Source organism: Lycorma delicatula, chromosome 6, assembly GCF_047948215.1.
Source record: "Lycorma delicatula isolate Av1 chromosome 6, ASM4794821v1, whole genome shotgun sequence".
Taxonomy (NCBI): domain Eukaryota; kingdom Metazoa; phylum Arthropoda; class Insecta; order Hemiptera; family Fulgoridae; genus Lycorma; species Lycorma delicatula.
In genome coordinates, this window is record NC_134460.1 from 124,365,403 (window position 1) to 124,389,866 (window position 24,464).

Consider the following 24,464-nt stretch of genomic DNA (forward strand, 5'->3'; position numbering starts at 1 on the left):
AGACATCATCTCAAAGTAAAATTTATGGGAAAACTCTTAGAAAAACAGGATTTAGACAAGATGATGGCCTCTCATCCTTCGTCATTTAAAATAGGAAGAGGGAAAGACAAAATCTCAGTAAAACATTCGGCTTTGCAGATGATATTGCCATCTCTAATGATAAAGAAACAATTAAATAACTATTTCGAATGAACTGAACATGCAGGCCTAAAGATCATTCTGAAAAGATTGCATACATGTCTAACAAAAAAATTCCCCAAAAACTCAAAACGGGCTATGGCTCTAATAAGAAAGTGGAAAAATTTAAGTATCTGGACGAAATAATATAACCAAATAGAAAAGATAGAAAGAAGAATATAATGAGAGCTAATAAAATAGGAAGTGCTTTTAGACTAACATATATTATTTGCAAGAAAAGGCCACTCTACATCAATACTAAAATCAGACAGCATAATACTGAAATAAGAACAGAAAGTTTATGTGTAACAGAATGTTTCACTCTAAATGTTCAAATGCATTTAGAGATGCAAGAATGCATCTCTTTTAAAATGCAAGAAAATACTTGGCCCAATATTAAAAATAATATCAGAATTCCAAAATGTAATACAGAAATTTATAAAACATGTGAAAACTTCTCCTAAGGAGCCAGACTGTTTCTTTGATTACATCTTTAGAATAAGTAATCCGTAGTATACTAAAAAAAATTAACACTTCTCTACTGGAAGAATAAAAACAAAAATAAATTAGAGAGGTGAAGTTGCAGAAAAAGTTGGGGATCTTTTTAGAAAGTTAATATGCATCATGAGTTTTCAAAAAATACAAAAAGATGGTTGCAGAAAGAACTGGACCGAAAAAAAGTGAAAGAAATTAAAACAAATTATGTGATTCAAAAGATGAAAAAATGCTGGAACAGATTATCTTAAAATAGTCCATAGATAGACCAAAAAAAAAAAATTAGCAGCAAATTAATCACTACTTCTAGGATTAAAGCTTTAATTAGTGCTAATGTTACAGTCTAAATTTCAATTACTATAGATTTCATGAAATGTCTAAATGGTGAATAAGTTACCAAATTTACATGAAAAATCAACTTTAACATTTTTATTAACTTCATATCATAAAATGTGCATATAATCTCAAGAAATACATTACATTCAAGAATTTTTAGCAATTGAAAATACACTAAAAACAAAGTCCAATCTTTTTTTTTTCAAAATTAATATAAATCAAATCGATTGATTATATATTTTACAACGTAACTTTAGATTAATATGAATAAAGAAAAATACAAAACATCTAGCAGTTATTGATACAGCAATGAATAATTTTTTAAGTACTAGCATGTAAAATCAGTGCTTCTATTCAGTTCATAAAATGCTGAAATGGAATAATCATCTGCTGAATTTACGGGAAAGCAAAAACAAAAGATTAAAAAGGAAACTGAATGAAAACATCTTGCTTAAAATCAGAGATTTCATATAAGTGCTTGATAAAAACAATTAAAAAATACAACAAACAAAAATGATAAAGGAAATGTTCGGAATTAAAAATTAAAGCAATCGATATAATTCACTAACAAATTACAAACAAGTATAGATTCAAAATTTTAATTGTTTGTTAAACCACAGCCTTAAAATACATAAAAAATTAGTACTTGTATGTTCACATTATAAAATACAATTAATAAATAAAACAAACATTCCACAACCTTAAAAACATACTATAAAAATTGTAATATTTGTTCATATTCTCTTTTTTTATTTTCACATTATTTTTTACAGCAAAATAATGCATTACTTCAACAACCTAGTATTTAATAGAATACAATGAAATCTGATAAATAGAAACAATAATTAAACAAACAAAACTTTACAGATTACTCTTAACTTTATGCCAAATTGAAGCATGTAATTATTACCATTTGACTAGCTTAAATGAGACTGCTTTACAAAAGAAAACTTACAAAAATGTGTTTGTTTTTTATAATGTTTGTTTAACATTACGTTAATGTTTTCTCAAAAAATCAGAAAAATAATAACTGAACTCACTTTTTCAAAAATAAAATACAATACACAACAAGAAATGTAAAATAAAATTATTTCAATTAAAAAAAAAAAAAATTACTATAAAAATAACTAATTTTTAAGAAAAAAAAATCGGTGATTAAAAAATAAAATTAGAACATAGTCATCAGAGAACTGCAAAACTACAACGTTAATCCATAAACAAAAAAAACCTAGTAAAAACTATAAAATTAAGCATCAAATTACACTACTGTGCATAATAATAATAATTTCAATTTTTTTAATAACTAACAAAATTTCTGTAAACAAGTTTTTAAATTGTATTTTATTCTGCAAGAAACTATACAATATAAAATTTTCATAGAATGAAGATAGTCCACTAATTATAACAGATAGTGCAAAAATACAATGAAGTGGGCTTATATAGATGCATATAAAAAATAAATAAGATGAATTGAAAATAAATAACGATTTTATACTTTATACAACTAATGGAAAAGGCAAATAACTTTGTACATTTTTCTCACTTAACACACTGCAGTGTACAATTAAGGTTCATTAAATTGGAGTTTAATATTTCAAAATTAATGACAATATAGTCCTAAATTCCATTACATCGCAATCACTACATAAATATCGAATTCAACTATAAGAAAAACTAACTTATGTTGTTCAACATACAGAAAAAGTTTGACACATGCAAATTCCTGAACCATTGAACAGAATGCAAATTATCATACTGCTATCAGTATAGATTTTTATACTGACCGATTTGAGAAATTTAATCAACTTAATCAAATGAACTTTCCTTTATATTATTTCTCTTATGGCTATGGCACATATAAAGCACCTAAAATACAAAAGGCAACAACAGAGTTGCTTTCTCCACAGTAATTATGTTCACAACACAGCTAAACCCTATTTTAAACGGAAAGAAATCTTCCCTAAAGAACTGAATTTTATTTACATTCTGTAGGCATCACGAACTAAGTGAATTGGAGAATTATATTTGATTCAATAAGAAGGTAAGAGGAAACAACCAGTCTACTCCTCACTTTTTCTAGCAAGCGTAAGATTCTTGAAACAGTAAGACTATTTTCACAAATTGTTTCGCCAAGCCAAAACTGTTTGTTATGACACTTAAAATACAATATACTGTAAAGTCTACATAATTCTAAAATATACATAAAAACTACATATGTAATTAAAATTAACATTATTTGATTTCTATAGTTTTTAAAACAATTTTTCTTAATTCTTTTAATTCATAAAGCGGATCAGATTGATAAAATAATCATTATTTTATCCACTGGCATCCTCTAAAATTTATTATTTTTAATTTATTTACTTATCAGGAACCCTTCTGATAATGAAGTCTTTGGTTACAATTGGAATTAGACACGAACAGATAACGATTCTATGTGATGTTTACTTATACTGATTAATCCACATAACAAAAAAATTAAATAGAAAAATCGTGAAAAATAGGTTAGTACAGTGAGGCACATTTAAAAAGTAAATACTATTTTCAAATGTAGCTGTAAGAGTAATTTGGTTGTTTCTGCAAACATTTTACAGAGCTATTTCATAAATTAGCTTGCTATAGATGCATTACAGAAGAAACAGTTTCTGAATACATTAGTTTGTTTTGTACATAACAAATGTTAAAGAAAACTGAAAGAACCATCAAATATTTGCTTTATGAATGTAAGAAATATCAACAGATAAGTGATGTTTATGGTAAAAATGGAATGAATGATGGAATGGTAAGAAAGCAGGCAGAGTAGCTTAGTATAATTTGACACAGAAAGGGCAGCAGCCATCTGTTGTTAATAATCTGGTGCAGCTCTTGAGTGATAACATTTTATGATTTTGTCAGTTTTTTGTTACTACTAGTAAGAAACTTTCCATCCTAGAGCTTAGCACATCAGGCTAGGAACAATCATCCCTCTAGCCTTACTTTATATAAAGTGAGTCATTTTTCTTGATGTTGAAGCAGTTCATTGCTTCAAAATATATGATGGCAACAATATAAAAGGAGGTATATAATTCTGACTCTTAGCAGATGGCATCATCATTTTATGAAAAGGAGGTATACAGAAAGCAACTCCACACTTTGAGAAAGATCTTAATGTTCCTGATATGTTGAAAAGTAGTTTCACCTTACTATTTCTAAAAGCTGATAGTTCATTTTAAATATCCTAGTTAAAATTTTAAAATTACTGTATTCAATTTTTTTACAATCTTTCCCAATTTTAAGTTCCTGATCTGTTTTTATTTAATTTGACTTTTAAGTAATATTTTAAGCATCTCAGTTCTGTTACACTATCTACTTACAGTGAGGATTTCAATAAAATGTTAATCATACTTGTTTATACATGTTTACGTCTTAACTCAGTTAGTTAAATTTGTGTTTTGTTAACTCACAGTTTTTTTTATCCCTTATTTATTGTAGAAAATCAGTATAAGAAAAGCTGTGTTACCACTAAAAATGAATTAAATTACAAAATTCATAATAAAAATTTTGTTCTCATAATTTTCAAAATATTTATAAGTAAACTGTTCTTTTCAGTAAAATAGGTGGCTATTACAGTAGTTTACCTACATTCTTTGATCAGTTGTGCATATTTATTAAAATAAAAAAATGAAAACTACACAAATATGGATTTTTATTATGATATTACTACTAGATCAGAAGCTTGTACATCAATCAGAAACAGTAAAACTTTTTATGTATTGAAATTTACAAATAATTAATTGGGTAAAAGTTACTAAAGAATTTGTAAAAAAAAGGTGAAAAGTAAAATGGTGAAATAATTACTAATTCATTACAAACATCTGTCAAAATTAGCCAAACATTCTGGAATACTGAGACCAATAAAATTTGGACTGAGGAATAAACAGAAAAGAATTATGCACTTGACAAATTTTAACTCAAATCTACAGAAAAAACTTTTCTTCCAGGTTGGTCACTGTATAAATTAATAAATTTTTTATCACTTGATCCTGAAGGCCGCTGCTAAAAGGCCCTAAAATATAATTGTTAGCAATGAGATAATTACCAAAGCAGAAATTGTCTGATGCAAAAAAATTCCTCTCACGACAATTCTAAAAAAATTTTCTTTATTTTCTTTTATCTGCTTTTTCATCTACATTCAACTGTACACAAAAACCCACATGCCATAAAAAGAAAATGTAGACAAGTTAAAAATGTAGAATAGTCTAAAAAAATGTAAAGTATCTTGAAATAAAATGAAAATTACCAAGCCTGACCAGGATTCAAAATTATAATTTTTTAAATGAAAGGCAGATGCTTACCTCCTCTCAATGAAATTAGCTGCTTGTTTACAGCTTAGAAGAGAATAATAAAATTAAAGAATCATGAATCATTCTACCAAATGATTCCAGTAAAAAGTCAATGTGGACTGTTCATTTTTAGAAATTTACAATAACCATTTCAATAAAGGAATATATCAATGTATTACATATTTGTAAATTTAAAAATATTTTTACTTCTTTTTTATTCTACAATAAGTTGTTTCCTTGTAATTGAAGAAAAAAATTGATTGTTTCCATAAAACCAAGAGCATATAAAGATTCAATTTTCAAAGCATTAACTTACCAACATTTTGTAATTTAATCTCAGAGACTAATGCATAAAATTAGCTATTCTTTTCCTTAAAAATTCTATTAGTGCATAACAAATATATTCTAAAAATATTAACTTAAGTTTTATATAAAAGACAAATTATTACTACTAAGTCATAACAATACCAAAAACAGATAAAACAACAGCAAACTTCATGGTCCCTCTTAACAAACTAACATGTGGTACACAATGTCAGACAGTAACATAGAGATTTAATGATGATAAAAAAAATATATATTATATAAATGTGTAAAAGGTTTTAAACCCATTCAGCTACCACATCCGATATCACTATAAAAAAGAAAAAAGTACTAAAAACATTAATATCAAAGGTGAATACAATTCAATACAAGTTTTATAAATAATTACTTTAATGCAATCTGTTACAAGGAATATTCAGGCAATCAAAGTCTAATTATGAGGTTTTTTTATACATTAAATAGCCTTTTTTTCATATAAAAAAAGGCTACATATATAAATATATATGATAATTTCATAAAATATTTAATAAGGTATTATGAAGATAACACCTCACAAGGTATTATAAGTAAAAGAGAAAATTCTCCCACTTTACCAACACAAACATGTTTATGTGATCTCCATAACTAAGGATTGATCAGAGGTAAATCATTAAGTTCTGCAAATATATATATATATATATATATATATATATATATTTCACATGTTTAATTGCTGTCTAGAAACAATTTTTTTTGAAAAACTATCAGTTAAAAAGAAAAAACTTCTGTTTCAGCAGCAAGATAAGCATCCTAGCAAGGGGAAGCAGAAAAAAATCTACATTTTTGAGCACAGAATGCAAACTGGCTTTGCATTCAAAATGTTTTCTTTCCAATCTTATTAAATTATTTTTTCTTTAAGATTACGATTACATAGTTAGGTTAAATTAGTGTATAAACTTAGTTTAATTTTTTCTTACTAATTACATATTAGATTTGTTTTTTCATAAGGCTTTACTGGGCCAATCGGAACCATAAAGGTATGGTTAAATGTAACTGTATAATCTGATATGTAAGAAAGGATGTAAAAAATGAATGAAAAATTTGTTTTTAATATTACAAATTGGTTAAATATGGACAAAAATTGGTGTGTATGTAAAAAAATTGTCTCTTAGTAATACGAATGCTTTTATGCTGACTTTCTTCAACCAAAGAGTAAACCTTTTTTCTAAAACACGAACATATTTTTTATTGCATGACACAAGTTAATTGTAGGTTAGTAATTGTGAACAAAATGAAAAAAAGAAAGAATTATTCAATTTAATAAAGAAATAACACTTACAGTCTTTTAAATTTCAAATTAGCTAAAACAGCCTGGCACTTTTGACAGATACTTTTTACAAAATACCAAATAGTCTTGGTATATACTTTTGGAATAATCAATGGCACCTTTGGTGTATAATTTCTTTTTTTAAATGTCTGACACTGAAAGTGTTAACAAGATCAAAAAAGTGAATTTTCTTAGACCAAATAAAATGAATAAATACAGAAATCCATTTTATGTAGAGATAGGTTTATCAGGTTACAGGTTACACATTTCAAAACTTGTTTTTAAATTTATTTCAAGTGAAACAGTAAGTCATGCAGCATAAATGTAAGTTTTTAATATAAATATTTTTTTCTGTATAAATGTTTTTATTTAATTTTTTAACCAAAATTTATGGTAAAGATACACAAAAATCAAGCAAAATAAATATTATAAATGTTAAAAGAATAATTTATTTTTAATTTTAATCAATTTTAAATAATAATATTTAAATTTTTCTGTTTTATTTTAGGAAATTTGGATATTCCTCCACAAAAAAAAAACTTAAAAAATAATTATCATCAAAGAAACATTCACTAATATAACGATTCTTTATTTTTCCCTTTTTGCCTTTCTACCTTCCCTTTTTACCTTGGAACAGCAAACTAAATAATTCCCAAAAATGACTAATTTAAAATATAATAACCATTACATCACATAAGCATAACATTACGTCACATAAGCTATTAATCCAAATGACTTTTTTACTCAATTCAACGAACACATACATGAAATTAAGAAGAGAGTGATGGGCAGGCAATCTTAACTCACCTTTTATTATAACTGTACACAAACATCACTACACCAAAATAAAACACATTAAAAAAAAAATGACAGACACCTTAATAAGCAGCTACATAAAATACTGCTACACTGTTATTCTGAGCATCAAATGTACTTAAACACTCACTCACTACTTATGATATTTGGTGTGTTCCACTAATTAAATACATTCAATGTAAAAAATATTTTTATATTTTTGATAATTTTAAATTAAATTACAAAGATAACTGATGTATCATACTGAAAACATTAAAAAAATTAATAATGCACAAGAGTATGAGCATTCCCTGATTTAGAACCATTGCTTTTTTTTTAAGGTAAAAAGGTATTGCAGGTTACTGTCTGAATAACAATAAAACATATACAAAAAAAAAATTGAATAAAACAAATGTAACTAAAAATCAAACAGCAGAATGAACCACAGATGAGAACTTATAATAATATACAATTTAATTTTTTTGAGTGTACTAGACCTTATTGTCTGGAAAATCTTTTCAACATTTGTATAATAAAAAATAATAAATTTCATTAAAATAAATTGTTTTATTTTAAAATGAAAACACTAAAAAAAAAAAAAAAAAAATTCAATGCTAGATGAGAGTTTTGAATACATATATAAGGAGTAAATATAAAAATTTAAGTTCAAAAATTATTTACACGTACAATTATGATAATAAATATGAAATATGTTTCCTTATAATATAAATACACATGTATAGTATATTAATTATTTTATGAATATATAAATATGCACATAATATTTTTATTTCCATCAATCAATATTATATCACTGGTTAACAATACAGGCGTTTACGCTCTATAAAGGCTTTAATAATAATTATAATATTTAAAAAATACCAACAATAAAATAATAGTAACAAATAAAAGATTTATTCGAATAGGTATTTCTCCATCCCTGAAATCAAACCGGATTAATACCGGACAATTAGCGTACCAGATAAATACTGTATACTCAATCATCAATTGGAATGCGTTCATATAAAAATTCACAAACTACTCTTTCTCAACTTGTGTCAAATCATCTATGGTTCTATTGGTCCCTTTATTCCTCCAATCCAAAGAAATATCATCTAAATGGTTGTCAAAATCTATTAGTTGTTCATAATGTTGTCGTTGAAGTAATGTAGCAGCAGTATCCAGGCACCTCTCTTCAATCATTAAACTATAAAAAAAATCAAAATATATCACATCAGTAGCTGAAGATTATGAAATTGGCAAAATTATAAAATAAAAACATACTTTTAAATTCACTGACCGAGCAAAACTAGGTCTTTTTTAACATAACCTTTTTGCACTTTGCTAATTTGTTTGCATCACAATTACAGTTAAGTGTTATCCAATTTTTATGAAATTTTATACTAGAGTTCTTCCTAATAGATTGAATGAAATATGCATAACAATCTTTTATAAAATTTTCCATTTCAAAATGGTAGTCTGAAGCTACAGATACAGTGCCATCTATTAAGCCTAACGCTTTTGAGTTACTGGCATGCATATACTTTTTGTAGATACTACCTCCTAAACACTACCTTTGTTCTATGTTTATTATGTGTACTTGAATTAATTCCCTGAGTTAACAATAATTATACTGTCAACTCTCAATGCTTACCACAAAAAGAGGAACATAAAATTATCTATTTGAATCAACCTTTCTCACTGCTATGATGCACGTAACTTTCTGCATGCATGCCTTTCTTATTGCTGTAATTGCTAGTTTCTTTCTCACTGTAATGATGTTCACTTTACATCTAGTCCTAATGGTGAACATAGTGAAGGTATCCCTTATAGAACATAAATACCATTCAATTTTACTAATTTGTAATAGTACAGTTAACTGTATGAAAAAAGGAAGGCAAATAAAAATCTCTTCACTTACTCTCTTTTTTGTAAGCCATGTATGAATGCTTGCTGTCTCTGAAATTTCAGTGGTAAATGTTGTTTCACCATTTACCTCTGAACATCATTTACCACAACCATAATGGTTGTAAAAAGGTTCTACAACCATTATAGTTGTGGTTTCAAACAAATAGTGAGCTTAAAAAATATTTTTAATAAAAATGTTGGGGTTATATTAGAAGTATCTTCTCAATAGTAATTTGTCAATGTCAGCAGTATCCCTAGAAATAATGCTTAAGGTATAACTAACACAATAAAATTATGTTTGACATCAATAAGTTTATCAATTTTCATTTATATGAAAGAAGATTTTAGACAAATGTATTTTTCTAAAAAATATGCTCCTACTTAATCTACGAGGACTATTTTTTAAGTAAAGTCTGTTTTTTTAATACAAATAAAGATAAACGTTTTCTTAATTTAGTCTTTACACTTTATGCTTTTTTCTACATAGTTACCTTGTTTGTTTAAACATTTATCATAGAGTTTTATTAAACTGTTTATGCCCACATCATAGAATCAGCCACCTATGAAGACAACCCAATCTTCAACCACTGATTTCACTTCTCCATTGGTGTCAAACCACTGATCACGAGAAACACCTTTAGGTAACAGAACAAGTGGTAATCACTCAGTGCAAGGTTGAGCTGTACAGTGGGTGATCCATTTGCTCCCATCCAAAAGATCTGATTAATTCTAGAGTCTGTGTACAATGCATGACTTCATTCAGAATGAAGTCGTGCATTGTCATGCAGCAACAAAATTCCAGATGAAAGTAGACCATGTCACTTATTCTGTATGGCTCGCTGAAGCTTCGTCAAGGTCTTGCAGTACGCATCTAAGTTTACTGTTGTCCCTTTGGACATAAAATCAATTAACAGGACACCATGTCTATCCCAAAACATAGCTGTTATAATCTTACATGTTGACATTATTTGTTTGGCTTTCCCATTGACTGGAGATGTGTGTATCATTCCACTGACTGCAACTTTGATGCTGGAGTGATGCAAGAAACCAATGTGGTCAACCCCCATGACAATGTGGTCCAAAAGTTCATCTTCTTCTTCACTGTATCGGGTAAAAAATGTTAAAGCACTCTTTATTTCCCTTTTTTGGAAGATTTCACAATCGATTTTCTGTAGCAATGACCTTAAAACTTGTAGGAATATAAGTGACAAAATGAAAATTGTGAATCACTGATCTTCACAAATTTTTGCGTTAACTTCCAACACCAAATTGTCTGTGATTACAGAAAGTTGGCCTGGTTACGATTCATAACGGATATTATCCCACCTGTCTTTGAACAGTCTTATCCATTTACACACTTTGCTGTCACTCATTGAATTAGGCCTGTAAACCTTACTATCTGACAATGAATGTCTGTTGTTGAGATGTTCCTTGTAGTCAAAAATCGAATCACAGACCAGATTTCACAATTGGCGGGCTGCTTAATTATTTGAAATATTTCAACGTCACAATATAAACTGTACACAATGACGCTATGACTACAAATGGCATCTGCATTTGTGAAAGGCGTGCTAGGAGCCATGGTGCATGCACATTTCGACAGCAGTGCAAAATTTACATAGCTAAACCCAATCGGACCTTACTTAAAAAATAGCCCCTATTCTAAACTTAAATCTACTTCACTTACCTCATTTCAAAACCATAACAGTTTATTATAATCAGATGAGTACAGATTTTATTAAGTACTTAACAGGCTTTATCATTATTTGTGCAAAAGGAAAACTGAGATTGAAAAAAGTAGTTAAGGGACTATTATTTCAGATGTCTGAAATAACCCCTTAACTGATTTTTTTTTTTTTTTTTTTTTTTTTTTTAGGAATAAGATCAATTTTTAGCTCAATCCAATGTACTATGCAAAGCATTACTACTATCTATGGCATTCTGAGTATATATTATTTATACTTTTAGGAATGTACTAATAATAAATAGCAAAAATCCACATTTACAAATTATTTCCTCTAGTTTAATATGAACTATTTTACGAAGCTATATGAAGTTATCAAGTAACACATGAAACAACCAACCAGCTAGAGAGAGTTTCAAAACCAAATTGAGACTTAGTTAGGACAAATCAAGTTGTCTCAAATGAAACGCACAAGGTATATTTCAACCAAGAGCAGACAAAATGATTGATTTTTGTCTATACAAACATCAAACCCAATTATTCTCTAATATCTATAAATATCAGACTGAAAACAAGCAAAAACAAAATAATTTCATCCCCAAATAAAATGTACAACAGTACTTTATTTTTTTATCTCTTTAATACAACGCAAGTAATAGTTCATATAATGGATCTTATACAATGGATTTTAAAACAATTAATATTTATAATTAAGTCTAACATATTTTTTATATTAATTAATTAATCAACAGATAATTACCTAGATTTATCTAAACGTTTCCATTTTCCTTCAACTGACTGAGATATAATTAAAGGTGATTCATCCATAGTTAATGTTACTCGCTGATTATCCACCTGGAAAAATAAACCAATTTTTTCCAGTTAGCATATTAAATATAATAGAACTGGACAACAAACTAATTACACTATAATTCATAAAAATATTTGATTTACAAACAATTCTATTTTTTTTAACTTTCCTAGTTTTCTGTTGAACTAGACAAAATTTAATTTCCAATCTGTTAAATTCCAATAATTTAAATTGCACTCTGCACACTTATTTTAATATTTTAGTTCATATTTAAATCAATACATGATAGGATAATTTCAAAATAAAATCAATACAGGATAATTTTTGTTTGTAGATATTCATACTATTACTTTTAGATACAACTAAGAAGCATTTTTAGGTACTGGCTTTTTACAACATTAACAATTATAGTCAACAAATCCCTATGAATATTAAATAAGGATCATCCTAGAAATGATTTCTTTGTCATACTGTTAAATAAAAATAATGAAAGTGGTTCTATTATAAATTAAGTAACAGCTATTTTCATTTAAAAATGAATAACAAATGAAAGTATAAAAACATAAAGAATACAGACAATTCACAAAGCAAGATAGCAAATCAAATCAACAGACAAGTACAAGGACTGTACCATATTGTACAGATATGGGAAATCACTATACTCTTTTCCATAAGACTGCCCAAATTCTCAGAAGTTCAATAAAAATTCTATTCTTATAACCCTTTTCATTCTCATTTCCCACTTCTATTTTATTTCCCTTTTTCCTGCTGTTGACTATATTAAATTATGTACATACCACAATACAATAAATAACCACAATAAATAGATGGTTATTAAAACTAATCCATGAAATATAGCTGAGTTTTGCCAAGAGCCAAAATAGAATTTTTGCTAATGGGAGCAAATTGAAAATGACAAACAGAAATTTTTTCTTACAGGTAACAATTATTAACAACACATTTTTCATTTTATTTCTTAAACATGATTTTACACTTTCAGTACCAGAAATTCAGGCTATATTAGTACCTTTTATATTTAATATTCTGAAATTCCTATTGATTTTCTTTAAATAAACTGAAATTCATAGCAATAAAGCAAAAACGTTTTAATAAGGTTAAATTTAACATCTTTAATTCAGTGAAATAGGACAAAAGTAGTTCTTCAAAGACAAGGTTTTTCTTTCAGGATTCATACTAGAGTATAATATTTTTACTAACATGCAACAGATGGGTCTGCTGTAAAATAAATTGGATTCAATAGTAAAGTACATAATGAAAATTACATATAAAAATTGAAGTGGCGATGAAAGATCTACATCAACTGGTTTCAGATTAAATCCTCAGCAAAGATCCTCTCTTTACACATTACTTCATATATCATCTTAATTACTTAAATACTTAGCTATAATAAAACTAAATAAAATACTTAGAATACTTAAAATACTTAGCTATATGCCAAACATTGTAATAACAAAAAGAAAACTTTCTTGCCTATAAAATAGAATGATTTCAAAAATTTTCACTTCTGAATTTCTGTGTTGTACAGAGAAAATACTTGGGAAATCAAAATAAAACTATTTTATTTACAACAGCAATCACACAAGGATATGTGTTCAATGTTCATTCTGGGTTACGAATTACAAGTACTGTTTTTATAAACAATTCCATACAAATTTCTTGAAATATATCACCATACTGTGTTTAATTAAAAATAATTTATATCTGAGAAATAGACTGAATTATCCTGCTATTAACAATAGTTTAAAATTTACCCTTCACCCCTAATATTCTTTCAGTTACTCCACACTGACCTACACGGTGAATGGTAGAATTTCAGACTTTTATTCAGAAGAGCTGAATTTGAATTCTCAACAGGTTCTGCGTTTTTAATATACTATACAAATACATCAATGTCATAATCCTATCCATCAGCTTCAAGCTTCTGATAAATTAATTGTAAAAAAAATTACACAAAAAAATTGAAAATATTTTTACCCTTATGACATTACTTTAAAAGATTATGGAGAAAGGAAAATTTTGTTACTGGGGAAGTAGAATACTAAAGATGGACAAAGCAGGAGCGATATAAAAAGCTGAATAGCACAGGCGAAATGAGCCTTCAGTCAGAAATATAATTTGTTTACATCAAAAAATTAATTTAAATGTCAGGAAAAGATTTTTGAAAGTATATGTTTGAAGCATAGCTTTACATGGAAGTGAAACTTGGACGATCGGAGTACCTGAGAAGAAAAGATTAGAAGCTTTTGAAATGTGGTGCTACAGGAGAATGTTAAAAATCAGATGGGTGGATAAAGTGACAAATGAAGAGATGTTGTGCCAAATTGATGAAGAAAAAACCACTTGTAAAATATAATTAAAAGAAGAGACAGACTTATAGGCCACATATTAAGGCATCCTGGAATAGTCGCTTTAATATTGGAGGAATAGTCGCGTTAATAGTGGCTTTAACTTTTGGAATATATAAAACAAATTGTTAGGTATGTAGGATGTAGAGGGTATACTGTGAAATGAAACGACTAGCACTAGAAAGGAAATCTTGGAGAGCTGCATCAAACCAGTCAAATGACTGAAGACAAAAAAATGACATTACTTACTTTTTTATCCTAAGAAAAACAGTTAAACGTTTTCTAATAAGTACATATAATAATATCACTATTGAAATGTTTTAATAATAAATGTATTTTGTACAATAAAATTCAGTGCTAAACATTACATTACGATCAACCCTATGATAATTTATTAACTAAGTTTACCATTATCAATAACTTATTTTTGTACTCAGAACCCTAAAAAAATGAGAAATCTGTGACTTATTTTTTGACAGATTTGACACATTTTTCACTAGCTGGGAAAACAAAGAATTTATGTTATTAATTAATAAGTAGTGAAATAAATGTTCCAGATACACAATTGTAAAAGGTTACAGGACTGTACTTGAATAAAACAACATACTTACAACTACTAAACAGGCAGGGCTAAAATTTTCAGCTATTTTATCTGCTATTCGATTACATGGTTTATCTGTGCTGTAATAATAAACAAAGAAACAAAAATTAGAAAAACAATTAAAATATAATACAAATAAGACAGTTTAAAAATGCTTAAGCACTTCCATACAATAAATAACAGAGCAGAAAAGTAATCTGATGCGTAACAAAATTAACATTAAGCATCACAAACATATGAAATGCAAAGATTAATTGAAACTGCCAACTAAAATTTGAAGTTATCCTGACTATATTAAAATAGTCATATAACATTTATTTGAAAAAGCAGCTTTGATTGGTATACATGTACATCCAATAAACATTATTTATATATCCATAATGATAAAAAAAAACTGTGATTAATGAAGATAGCATAAAAACAAAAATGATACAACAAAAATACAAATTAACAAAAAGTGAGAAATTTTACATAACTCTAAAAATAGTTATTGACGAGAACCTACTTATTTTTTTTATAACTGGACTTAATACTAAAATAGTGCTATTGATTTTTCAACATCAATTGATATTTTCACTTTGAATCAATAATATTTTTCTACCCACTTACCCATATTTACTATCAAGATCAAATAAATTATATTTAAAGTCTAATATTAGATGCTATATGATTGTTGATGTACTGGCACACACTTTTACATTTGCTCTTGCTCACTTTCCTACATGTTTAAAATTTGATTTTTGAAATGACCTAATATTAAACGACTTGCTATCAAAACACTGCAATATCTGTTTCCTTCCCCCCAAAAAAAAACAGGATAGATTGAAAATAAAATTATTTATCTCTGCAAGTTACATACTTTATTCTATTTCAAACTCTTATGTCAAAATGTGTAAAAATCGGATACCATTTTTAGACATTAACCCTAGCTTTACCAAGGGTATTCAAGGTAACATGGATTCTCAAAGCAGGATCGAAATTTTGCAGCCAGCTTAATAATGTTCCCAAAAATAATGCATTATAATCAAGCAAATTTTTTTATTTTATTCAATCAGATGCTAAAATTCAAATGTAAAAACTGATATTAGTTCATGTAATTATTAATCAGTCTTTAACATCTACATTGTAAATGTTAGATAGTTAATTTAATGCTGTGTTTACTATAAACAGATTGCAAGTGCAGAGATAACAGTGTACTCTAGCTCTTAGTTGCTTTTCTAGTTGGGACTGAAGAATATATTCTTCTTTCAATAATAAGTTTAATATGCTTTTGCAATCCTCAATTCCTTAACCAATAGCTATGTGAGGGATAACTCTAATTCTTAAAGAATTAACCCGCTTTGGTGCATGGATTTGTTTCTTTCTGAGCTGTTCAAAGTAAAAACAGTCCTCAAGTCTGTAAGAGGAAAACATTGATAAAAGGCCAGCATTGAGTTTCTTTATTGTTCATATGATGAATGGTATCGTCACCACCGTTTGTCTCATTATACAAATCGATAAACTCAAGTTTCTGTTAATCAATCAACCTTTAATATTTTTAGTCATAATGCTAATTTTACAGAATTAGTTTGTTAGTTTTCTGATCTAAATCTGATCCTGATTTCTTAGTTTCTGATCCAAACAGGAAGTTAAGCAACAAAAGCAATTAAATTATAGTTTACTACAAAAGATTTGTTGACATAAATGACTCTCCCTTGAAAAACCTAATTTTAACTGCCATTTCTCTGATTACAAAAAATCAAACTCTCTAAAACTTATAGATGCAGCTATAGATTTTTGTAAACTCAAAATGCGCATTTTTTTATTTCAACAGATTTTCCTTTCCATTTATTTACAAAAGCTTTTATACACTGCATAATAATACAGAAATAATGAAACTTAATCTTACACAATGTGGATATACTAAATCCCAATAGCAGTAAAACCAATCAATGTAATATATTTGTAAACGAATAGTTTATGATAAAGCATCTTGGCATTAGAATAAAATTAAAATTACTTTTTTATGATAACTCACCTTACTGTTTTTTTTTTCATTTTTAAGTACATTCAGAACTGTTTTCTAAGTGACTGCTACTTCATCACATGAGTTATATAGTTAACAAAAATAAACGTTAACAATATCAGGAAAAAGTATCTTACCCAATCATTAAATAAACTGTATGTTTTATCAGATATTAATAACCTTTTTAATTAAACAGCCTGTTCTATTAAGCAGCGATTGCTATGAAAACATTTGTGAGTACATGTAGTACAAATAAAAAAGCAGCAAGATGAGATGTCATTAAAAATACAAAATTTAACACTAGGCTTGTTATGTAAAAGCCAAAGTCAAAGACATGCCACACACTTTATGTTCTACTTTCATAAATTATGTTCAATGTTACATATCAACAACACGAATCCATACAAAAATTATCTGATATTTCAAAAACTCACCGAAATATACAGTAAAAACTCACATAAATATAATGGTCATTGACCATTTTTTGTAGCTAATCTTTAAGCATTATCCCCCCAAACAATAAAATGAATTTTCCAAATGTCAAGTCATTTAGTTACAGTCACACAGAACATTCAATGTTTACAATTTCCTCAAGGTTACTGAGGTATGGCGATGATTGCATGTCTTGCATATTTGGCGGTACAAAAGATTCAGTGAAGATATCAGAACATGGAAGATGATGAATGCTCTGGAAAACCTACCATTTTAAGAGCAAGAGAAAGTAAAGGAAAACTTAGCTAGATTGTTCAAGAAGACTGCCAACTCAGTATCCAAATAATAGCTCAAGTCATGAACTTTGTGATAAAGGCACTGCAAAGAAATTTTTCTTGAGATTTAAATATGAAAAAGCTTTATGTCAGGATGATCCCTAAGATTCTCACACCATAGGAAAAATAATGTTACATAGAAGTGTATGCTGATATGCTATAGCAACTTGATACAAACCTTAATTTTTTTTCAGAAAACTATCACTTGTATGAAATTTTTTTTCCATTTAGGCTCCAGAACCACCATAAGGTATTACATCAGAGGATAAATGAGGATGATATGTATGATTTTGAATGAAGAGTAATCTTGTACAATCTCAGATTGACTATTCCTGCACCAATTATCTACGATCTAGCATTCAAAACCATATACAACTAACTGCCTTTACTAGGAACTTTACTTTAAACCTTACAACTCTCAACTTCATAACCAGGTGGTTTGCAACGAGTTCACCACTAGACCAACCCGATGGGTTACTTGTATGAAATCTGGATCTTACAGATGGTCTTGAGATGAAATGATAAACAATGCACAGGAAGGCACTATCTTCAAAAATAATGAAAAAAGTTCTTCAAAGCAATCTTCACTGTTTTTTGATGTCAAGAGTATTGTAATTTTACAAGAATCGATTCCCAGAAATACAGCAGTGAACAACCATTATTTTAAGGAAGTTTTTACAATGTCAAAACTTAGAATAAGTCAGAAAAATGACCAGAACTGTGAAAAAAATGGTTTCCTTCTTCATCAGGACAAAGGTCCTGCCAACAGATTACTTTCTGTGAAGCAGTTTTGGCAAACAAATACGTTATTATAGAATATTTAATATATTCACCAGATCTGGCATCATGTGACTTTTTTCTTTCTCATAAACTGAAATCTGTTAACATATTTTGAATTGGTTGATGCAGAAAAGAAGAAAATGGCAGATGTATTAAACCAGCTGAAAAAACTGATCTGTTATGCCTTTGGCCATTGGACAGCAAGACTGCAAGTGCAAATGGGCACCATACTGAAGAAAACAAGTATTAAAATTCTAATACATGTAAATAAATATGAGTTATTAAATAAACACACCTTGTACAATTTGATTATATGGATATTAGCTATTTTACTAACAACCAATTCAGAATTTAATTAAAAAAAATAATAATTACAACTTACCTAGTATCCCTAATATTTTCATTGGCTATATAATATCCAGCTATAGCTAAACCATTTAAAGACGCCATTTGTTCTATCTGAAACAAAAACAAAAAACAAACAACTGAAAAATATTAAGAACTTTAAAAAATTCTAAGGGTTTATTAAAATCAAAACACCTTCATTAAGTTCTACAGTTAAAAAATTCAGACTAAAAGAAAATTATGTGAAATTAAAATTTGAACAAACCATAGATATTAAAAAAAGATTCATTAGAAAACAATTTTTTACATTTAAATAAATAAGTTACAAAAGAAGGAGGGAACTTTAGGTAGAAAGATATCAACTGATACTAAACCTTACATACCAAGAATTAATGTGCAGAAAAAATAAAAATGTAAAAGATGTATGAAAGCAGAAAATTTTATAAACTTATAAAAAACAAATTAATTTAAAGTGTTACACAGTAAAGGAGAACTGATTGAAAGAGCGGATGGATGTTTAATGGATACACAAAAGAAAGTAATTTTATAGAAAACTTAAACGTAGTATAGAAAAGAGAATTTTGGAGAAAAGAAGTTGAGATGTAATATATTACAAATTAAGTTGGAAGATTGACAAACGAGAGCTATATAGATGGTAGATACAATAGAGCTGTACAGTAACAGAAAATCTCTAATGAAGTAGCAATGCAGGGTAAATAAATTGATAGTGATAACAAAAGGGACTCATAAAACAATCTTAATTTAATTTGGTAGGGTACTGCAAGATTTACACATAAATTAAACAGTGGGAATTGTTGATCTGAATTACATGCAGTCTAGATAAAAATAAGACTGAATATGCCATACACACAGTATCCAAAATATGTAGACTGGAGAAGTAATGACAGATTTCAATAAAAACTACTATATTTACCACACAAGAAGGCAGAAGAATATAAATTTTACAATAATAATATTGTAAATTTAACATCTCATGTTTGCAAACTGATAACTATAATAATTATTTACAGAACAGAATGAGAGGTATAATAGGCGAGGATTAATTTGATTTAAAAAATGCATGGATATGAAAATTATTTTAGTCTGATTTATTTTGGCAGGTTGATAAAAAAATTAACTATTTTTATACCTGTAGATTTTGTTAAGGCAGTTTATAATTTAGGATGTAGTAGTATGAATTTAAGAAAAATAGGATTTAAATGCAAAGAACTATCATTTTTAATTTTTATAAGAAAGGTATCTGTTGTAGCAATAGTAGAAAATAAGGAAAAGCAAGCTTCAGTACAGAAGAATGAGAAAAGTATAAATCCTGTTACCTTTGTTTTTTAATTTGTATATGGAAGATTTACAATTTTCCAAGAGTTCAAATGAAAAAAACAGAAGTTTACAAAATAAAGGAATTAAAGGAAATTCGCTGAGTAAAGCAATAATCCAAAAACAAACAAAAATAAAAATGCTAAGATTCACTGATAATATTATTTAGGGTAAAATATAGGATATAAGTAATGAATGGTATGGATTGATTACTGAACAAGATATTCACTTTGAAAAAAAGTAATGAAACGTGGCAAAAAGAGGATAATGGGAGCTAAAAACTCAAAAAGGACCATAATAATGCCAAAAGTTACAGCAGTATGTTACTTAGGTAGAAAAATTACAAAGAATGGATGAAATAATGACAACAAAAGAAACTAGCATAAGACATTTATACATCAAAGGGATAATATATATATATATATATATATATATAGAGGGGAAATCTGCTGGAATGAAACATAATTAAGGAATTATGAAAAAATTCTTCAAAATATCTATATTAAGCAATTTAAAGTAATAGAACATGAATAGAATGTAAATAAACAAAGCTCAATGGTATTACAAATGTATGATGTAGTTAAAAATTAGTTGACTTACACAAAATGGATAAAAAATAGTCCTTTCATAAACTAAAGAAAAGAAAGATTTACAACATCACATAAGAAAAGGGTCAGTGACATAAGCAAGAATATAAGATGTAAAAGATATGATGTAAAAAATATAAACTGATGGCACAAAAAACATGTAAAAAAGAATAAAAAAAACAATTCATAGTTTAAACACAATACAACAAATACTCAACCTACTTGCATGGAGCACCTTTAACATTTATGAAGGTAAAACGTTTATAGTACAGTTTCTTGCAAGAAATAAAGAATTTGAAACCATGCATAAGTTAGAGCTGACAGTAATAATAAATATTAAAAAGGTTTGGTATTATCTCAACCCCCTCCCACTTTTGTCACAAAATAATAATGTTCATCATTTAATACGTCAGTATAAATATTGGATATTTTTTGATTTGAAAAGTGATTATGGAAGTTGGTTTCAGTACCTTTAACAATAATAATTGTATTTTATTTGCCAGTGAAACTGAGGGTTGATTTTATAGACAAAATTTTCACATTAAGTCTATTACCTCAACCACCACTACTGAAGTGCTAATGTTCCATTCTATTGAATGCTGAAATGAGATTTGACAAAGAACTGTATGTTGCTTTACAATATCAATCAATAAGCATGATATATGAACTCAGCTAGATATGATTTAATACGGTATTGCAGGTTAAATTTTGTATTTGTCTGAAAAATTTGAGTTACCTCCTTTTAACTGTTTGTAACTACACGATCTGATTCTTAAAAGAAGATATGATATTTTCCACGTTTACAATTTTTCAGGCATATTGTAACTAGAGTATCTTGCAGTTGAATTTGAATAGCAATGTTTTAACTTTTACTGTTTTATTCCACTCCTACAGGGCTTCAAATCACACAATTTCTGAATTTTTATTACCTTTCTCATCTGAGATATAAGGCATAAAAATCATGGCTTGAAAAATTCTGCACTTTTGGTAAAAAAATAAAGGAAGGAACATGAACTTCAAAATCCATAAACAGGGTCTCTCGGACTCTGTTAAGGGGTATAAATATCAGAACTGATGACCCTTCCCTTCATAGTGAAATACTTGTGGAAAAATTAAAATTTTTGCATTTAAATGCTGATTCAGAACAGATTTTACGGCCTAAATAAACAAGATAGGAAAAATATGTACATAATATATTATGCAGTAATTTTTTAGAGAAATACAATGATTTTTGTTTCAAGTTTCTTAGTCAGTTATTTGCCAAGATATTGGAAAAACTACTAATGCTAAAAACAAAGAATGTCATGTGAGGCACTGTAAAATTTAATCTAGTGCCTACAAACAATTTAAAATAAAATAAAATTAGTTTAACCTTTGAAATAAGAGAATGAATATACAAAAATAAAAAATGCCCATTTAACTATTTAATTTTAGATTGGGTGATTTGATGTAAAATGACCCAGAAGCAATCTAATAATGTTCATACAAATTTTCTAAAATAAAATAATTTTTTGAATTTAACAACTTAAAAAAAAGTAATACTACTAATGCCTTAGAATACATAATGACATATATGCAGAGTTCTAAGGGATGTCTGCACACTTAAGGGCAGAACAGAACAATAAAAGCAATAGCATACCACAGCAGGACATCATAGGTAGCAACACGCCAGTCGCCAGTACATCCAAACTCTGTACATTAACTGCACTTTCTAAACTTTACAAGTAATAATATTATTATAATAAGATTTTCATTTATTTATTTTTTTAAATCAGCTCTCTAAAAATAACATACTTTGTAATCTAAAATAAAATAAGCAACTTGGTTATACTTAAACTTGAGGAAAAATTATATGTAGCAAATATGCATGACCTAAACTTCAGTTGTTATCTGAATCATAATTATCCACTGTCAATTAACCAACAGCTGATACATATTGCAATGTTTCTTTATTATAAAGTTAAATACTACTTTTTGTTAAGTAATTGTATCTCGAGTAAAAAAAATTTATTAAAAATAAAAAGGAGCAGAAACGAAACAATTGACATTTAAATTATTTTAAAGCACAGCAGATATAAATAAATGTTAAAATGAGTACAAAAATTGAGGCTATACGAACGCGATAACATAAATTACTTAATGACTTTAAATAAGTTTTTGCGAACTTTAAGTTAGTTCAGCAATAGGTTAACCCCCACCAACATAAACTTACAAACATAATATTTTAGAAATTTAAAGCAGGATAAACTTAATTAAAAAGAATAGTATAAAGCTAAAAATGCTTTTCACACCACAAACAAACAATTAAAGCTATTGATTCAATTGTAGTTAATTGACCCTAATCACAAACCTGTGTCAAAGCTACCTCCGCCATGGGAGAGACGTGTAAACATAGATGAAACAACGGTACTGCATCAACATAAACAATATTTTTTGGTTTCTTAGACTCTTTCAACTTTCCACACTCAGCTAATAACACACCATTTACCGCACAATGTGGATATTTCGCTGCATGTAGTATAATTTTGCAGTACGCACGAGGAGTAAATTTCACTTCTGCCATGATGAAACGTCATATTTCTACAACTTCTTCTTTTTCGCTCTCAGCAGTATCCGAAGTTGCTCTTTGGCACCCTAAGAGATATCAAATTGTATAAAAAGAAAAAAAAACATTCAGTGATGTACATGAACATACATTTAAGCATCTTCTTAATAAAAAATTATTAGAGTGTAGTATAAATGTGTAATCATCTACGATTAAGTAACCCCAGAAATGTAAAATTTAATTATAAAAGAAATATGATAAAAAAATATAAACACGATTCATTTTTTATATAATCCTTATAGGGATGTATCCTTCCAGAAGGTTCTTTCAAGACGTATAATTCAGTTCTTATTTCAGTTTTGTAGTGAATGAAATTGATGAAGTTTCTCTTAAACTAGTTAATCGCATGATATGAGTGTTATGTTAGACCATACTAATTCTTGTGTTTGAATTTTAATGAGGTTTACGAGGCTGGCAACGAGTACTAAAGACATTCGCTAACGTGTAACCATTGACAGGAAACAGAGTTCCCAGGTCAGTCCCAACAGTTTCTTCAGGCATTCTCAATATCATGTAGCCGTGAGGAAAGAGAGTTCGTGTATCAGTTTGCAAGCAACTTCTCCATCAAACCACTGGCTGTATAGGTCTCGGCCTCTTCAGCAGCAACCTGGCCCTCTCCAAACAAAACCTTTCTAATCTAAATTGAGAAATTAGGAATCAAGAATAATGAAAAAAGGTGGATGGAGAAAAATCACAATCAACTCTTAGAACAAATGACCTCAAACTCCACCCAGAAATAAGCTCAAACCCCTTAGAAGCCTCAAAACAATCGTTCAGTAAATTGCAAACTTATTATCCAGATTTTGCACTGACCTGTCCAATATAAGCTATAATGAAAATTATATTTTTTAGAAATTATAAAACCATTCAAGAACTAGTGCAAGTTTACTGAAGAACAATTTTTTTAACTGAAGG

At 27.9% G+C, this 24,464-nt stretch overlaps 1 protein-coding gene across 1 annotated transcript; it reads right to left on the reverse strand.

Moving 5' to 3' along the window:
- Positions 1-1,593: 1,593 nt before the first annotated feature.
- Positions 1,594-23,529, reverse strand: EMC8-9 (ER membrane protein complex subunit 8/9). Its single transcript, XM_075368473.1, has 5 exons — positions 23,295-23,529; positions 19,060-19,136; positions 15,136-15,205; positions 12,108-12,202; positions 1,594-8,962 (listed from the first exon to the last, which is right to left on the reverse strand). Exons 1-5 carry the CDS (start codon positions 23,505-23,507, stop codon positions 8,794-8,796), a joined length of 624 nt encoding a protein of 207 aa, XP_075224588.1. The 5' UTR covers positions 23,508-23,529; the 3' UTR covers positions 1,594-8,793.
- Positions 23,530-24,464: the final 935 nt, after the last annotated feature.